Source organism: Panthera tigris, chromosome C1 (assembly GCF_018350195.1).
Source record: "Panthera tigris isolate Pti1 chromosome C1, P.tigris_Pti1_mat1.1, whole genome shotgun sequence".
NCBI classification, from domain to species: Eukaryota; Metazoa; Chordata; class Mammalia; order Carnivora; family Felidae; genus Panthera; species Panthera tigris.
In genome coordinates, this window is record NC_056667.1 from 185,165,993 (window position 1) to 185,170,070 (window position 4,078).

The window sequence follows — 4,078 nt, forward strand, 5'->3', positions numbered from 1 at the left end:
GGTCAGATAGATATCAGAAATAGAGACTTAATGAAAAGCAGAATCAGTCTTGATACTCATAGTGAAAATTGCCTTAATTATAGCTATAGAGAACCAACAGGGAGAAATAGAATAGAGAAGGAAAGGGATGAGGGCACCAAGCAAAAGAGAAGATAAAGGGAAGATCACCAAAAGCCAGGGAAGAGCAGCTTAAGTCCCATACCTGGGACCTTTGAAATAAAAAAAGAAGAAGAAGAAGAAGAAGAAGAAGAAGAAGAAGAAGAAGAAGGAAGAGGAGGAGGAGGAGGAGGAGGAGGAGGAGGAGGAGGAGGAGGAGGAAGGAAGGAAGGAAGGAAGGAAGGAAGGAAGGAAGGAAGGAAGGAAGGAGGTTAAGTCCTCACTCCAGGACCTAGGGAGTTGGTGAGACTCAAGAAGGCTGGGAATAACTACTGATCTGTGTTCCAAAGCAGAAGGGCACCCCAGAAGCCCAGGTCTGGTGAAAAGAATTGGAAGCAGGTTTTAGAAGAGACTAAAAATTCCATTCCCTTTAGCAGAGGAGCTGACCTGAAATCACCTCAGACCAGACTGAGGCGCTTTGTCCGATGTCTTGCCCTGCCCAGGTGCAACAGGCTGATTCTAAACAAGATAGCCAAGCAACTCCCTGAGCCCCAGTTAAGTAAAGAATGCAGGGAGGCCCTTTGAGAACAGCAAACCTAGCCCCCCATTTACATTTCAATACAGATTAAGAACAAACAGAACAGAATTTGTAAGGATAACAGGTTACAGAGTTGAGGTTTTTTGTTCATTTTTGTTCTTTGTCTTCTTTTTGTATTTTTGTGAAAGAAATATTAGAAGAAAAGCTTTTTGGAATCTTCATAACTCTTCATCATTTATGGGAAGTTTGTTTTTTCTTTTAACACCTTTGTAATAAAAGTCAACTCTTCAAACAAAAACAGGACAACAGCAGAGGGAAGGAATATCTGCTTTCTGCCAGACCTAAGGGAGTGAATTCCCAGCAGAGGAGACAGGAACTGAGGACCACAAGGAGGAAGATAAACAGGTCAAACTCTTGGGGGCTTGTAGCCGAGGATAGTAGAATGAGCCTGGGAGTTAATTAGCAAGGGCACTGAACCACACAAATCATTTGGCTAAAGGTGTAGACAGGGCTGTTCTCAAATCACTGCAGAGGAGACCAAGTCTGTAGGCTCCAGTGCAAGTAACTCAGCCTATCCACTGTTCCCTTCCCACTGTCTTCCCCCAAACATTTTCACAAGATTTGGAATTCTCTTTGGGATTCACATCTGGGAAGCAAAGAAAATAGGTAACATCGAAGTGCCCTCTTAAACAACATTTAAGTGTAGCAGAGATCACAACACCAAATCCCTGTCTCTTCAGAGTTATCACTTGAAGGGAATGGTACCGTCCCATTCCTCAGGAAAATCCTGACTCCTTCTGTCAGAAAATTTTTCAAAACCTAAGGATTTTCAAAACTTTGTTTTTCTCATGAAATATTGCAATGGCATTATGAACATTAAGTATCTAATTTGGTTTCTTTCTTAGATCCCAAGAGATGACCCTAAGACATTTAAACCTTGGTCTATCCCTATAGCGTAACACTGCTGTCATTTCCTAAAAGGTAAGATCATTAAGCTGAAATATAACTACTCAGAAAGAAAAGGGAAAAAAAAAAAAAAAAAAAAAAAAGATGAGCCAGTCCAGTAGCTTTTCCAACTGTGTTCTATGGAAATTTAGGATTGCACAAATGTATAAATCTAGTTTCATTTTTAAGCTTTATTCAACATTTTAATTTTTTAACACTAAACAATACATGGCTTTGGATGCTGACAAGGAAATTCAGGGTATTTTACCCAAGAAAAACATAGTACCAGCTTTTGTTTTCATTTTATTTATTTATCTTTTTAAAGATTTTATTTTTAAGTAATCTCTATACACAGCATGGGGTTGAACACACAACCCCAAGAACAAGAGTCGCATGCTCCACTGACTGAGCCAGGCACCTGCACCAGTTTTTCTTTTCATTTTAAAATAAAATTTAAAACAAGAACGTTGTGGATTAAGATATTTTAAAGATCCTACTCCCTAATTCTTTTGAGAATCATATCTTGAGTACAAAGCACTACATTAAAATCTATTGCTTCCTGCATTTATAATTAACTAGTGCTATTTAAAAGAAGTATCTGGGGGCACCTGGGTGGCTCAGTCGGTTAAGGGTCTGACTCTTGATTTCAGCTCAGGTCATGATCTCATCATTCATGAGATTGAGCCCTGTGTCAGGCTCTGTGCTGGCAGTGTGGAGCCTGCTTGGGATTCTCTCTCTTCATTTCTCTCTGCCCCTCCCCTGCTCACTCTCTCTCAAAATAAATAAATAAACATTTTAAAAAGTAAAAGTAAAATAAAATAAAAGAGGTATCTAGCTGCATTTGTTGTGTTTAACTGCTACAGTTTTGTACTGCAGCTTAACACAAAACTCAGAGCACTGAAGACTTTGGAGGGTGGCCACCAAAAGTGCCTGGGAAATATCTGCTGACAAAAAGAAATTTTCATTGTTGGAAAACTAAACTGCTTTTCTGCACACTTACTGGGCAACATTAGAAAAAATGAAAGCAGAAGAGAACTACGTCATAGATTCAGAGAAAAAACATTTCATCAAACTCTAATTTTCCAATTAAATGTCTAAAACAACCCATGTGTATTAACAGATATATGTTTAATTCCATTGTTACTTGTCACATAAGAACTTGCATGGATAGTTTTGCTAAATCAGACTAAATAATTGATGATATTTTTGTTTCTCCTTTCACAAAACAAAAATCAAAACAGCTAATGTTTTAAACTATATTTTAAATTATTATAAAATAGTAATGAAAGCACATATACCCATGTATAGAAGGCAGAATGTCTATCTAGTTCTTTATTCTCTCTCTCTCTACCTCTCTCTTTTCAAGTGTTAAAATTCAATGTGGACATGATGGCAAATTCACTCTAATCCCTATATAAAACAAGGTTTATAAAGTACTCAGCATCATGCCTGACACCGTACTCACTAAAGGAAAGCTACACATACACACTCAGATGTACTAAATGCCAAATTTTATGGTTTTTTTAAAAAAAATTTTTAACGTTTATTTATTTTTTGAGAGAGAGAGAGAGACAGAGCAGGGGAGTGGCAGAGAGAGAGGGAGATGCGGAATCCGAAGCAGGCTCCAGGCTCTGAGCTGCAGCACAGAGCCCAATGCGGGGCTCCAACTCACAGTTTGTGAGATCATGACCTGAGCTGAAGTCAGACGTCCAACCGACTTAGCCACCCGGGCGCCCCAGCTAAATGCCAAATTTTAACAAATTGGAGACCGCCAATGAATGAACTGGATTGTCAAGTTTTTGTACAAATTTCAAAATAAAGACCATTCTCACAGTTCTAGAAAAATTTAAAAAACAAAAATCAAAACCAAACCATAAAAATCTCTTTTGCTACTTTACCACTTACAACTATTTGTGTGTCAGAATTATCTCCATGCTGTGCAATTAAAATAAAATGTAGGGGCATCTGGGTGATTCTAGGTTAAGTGTCTGACTCTTGGTTTTGGCCCAGTCATGATCTCATGGGTTCGTGGGTTCGGGACCCCCGTGGGGCTCTGCACTGACAGCATGGAGCCTGCTTGGGATTCTCTCTCTGTGTCTCTCTGCCCCTCCCCTGCTCACGTGCTCGCACACACTCTGTCTCACACTCTCTCAAAATAAATAAATAAACTTAAAAAATAATAAAATGCAGATATAAATTGCATTCTGAGTCTTTAACTGTCAGTCTTTACCTGCCATTTCAGGTTTTTGCATTCTTTAAAGTAGCATTATTGTTTTCACATATTTGCTATATAAGCAAGTGTTAAACATTGACATTAAATTTATACCACACTAAAATCATATATGTGTGAGTGTTTTCCCATAACATTTTCAACCTTTGCTAAAAATGTGTGAAAACCTTTGAGCTCATCCAGCTTCTTATAAATGAAGACATGGAGGCCAAGGAAGAATAAGTAACTACCTAAACATACTTATTCATATCCGTAAAGCTTACCAATCC

General features: G+C 38.4%; 1 protein-coding gene across 1 annotated transcript in view; it reads left to right on the forward strand.

Moving 5' to 3' along the window:
- Positions 1-4,078, forward strand: part of LOC102967431 (aldehyde oxidase 2) — a 92,388-nt gene that overhangs the window by 87,865 nt on the left and 445 nt on the right. The window contains exon 35 of the mRNA XM_015541013.2: positions 1,540-1,615. Within this exon, the coding sequence (XP_015396499.2) occupies positions 1,540-1,593 (54 nt within the window). The 3' untranslated portion in view covers positions 1,594-1,615. The remainder of the gene's footprint in view (positions 1-1,539; positions 1,616-4,078) is intronic.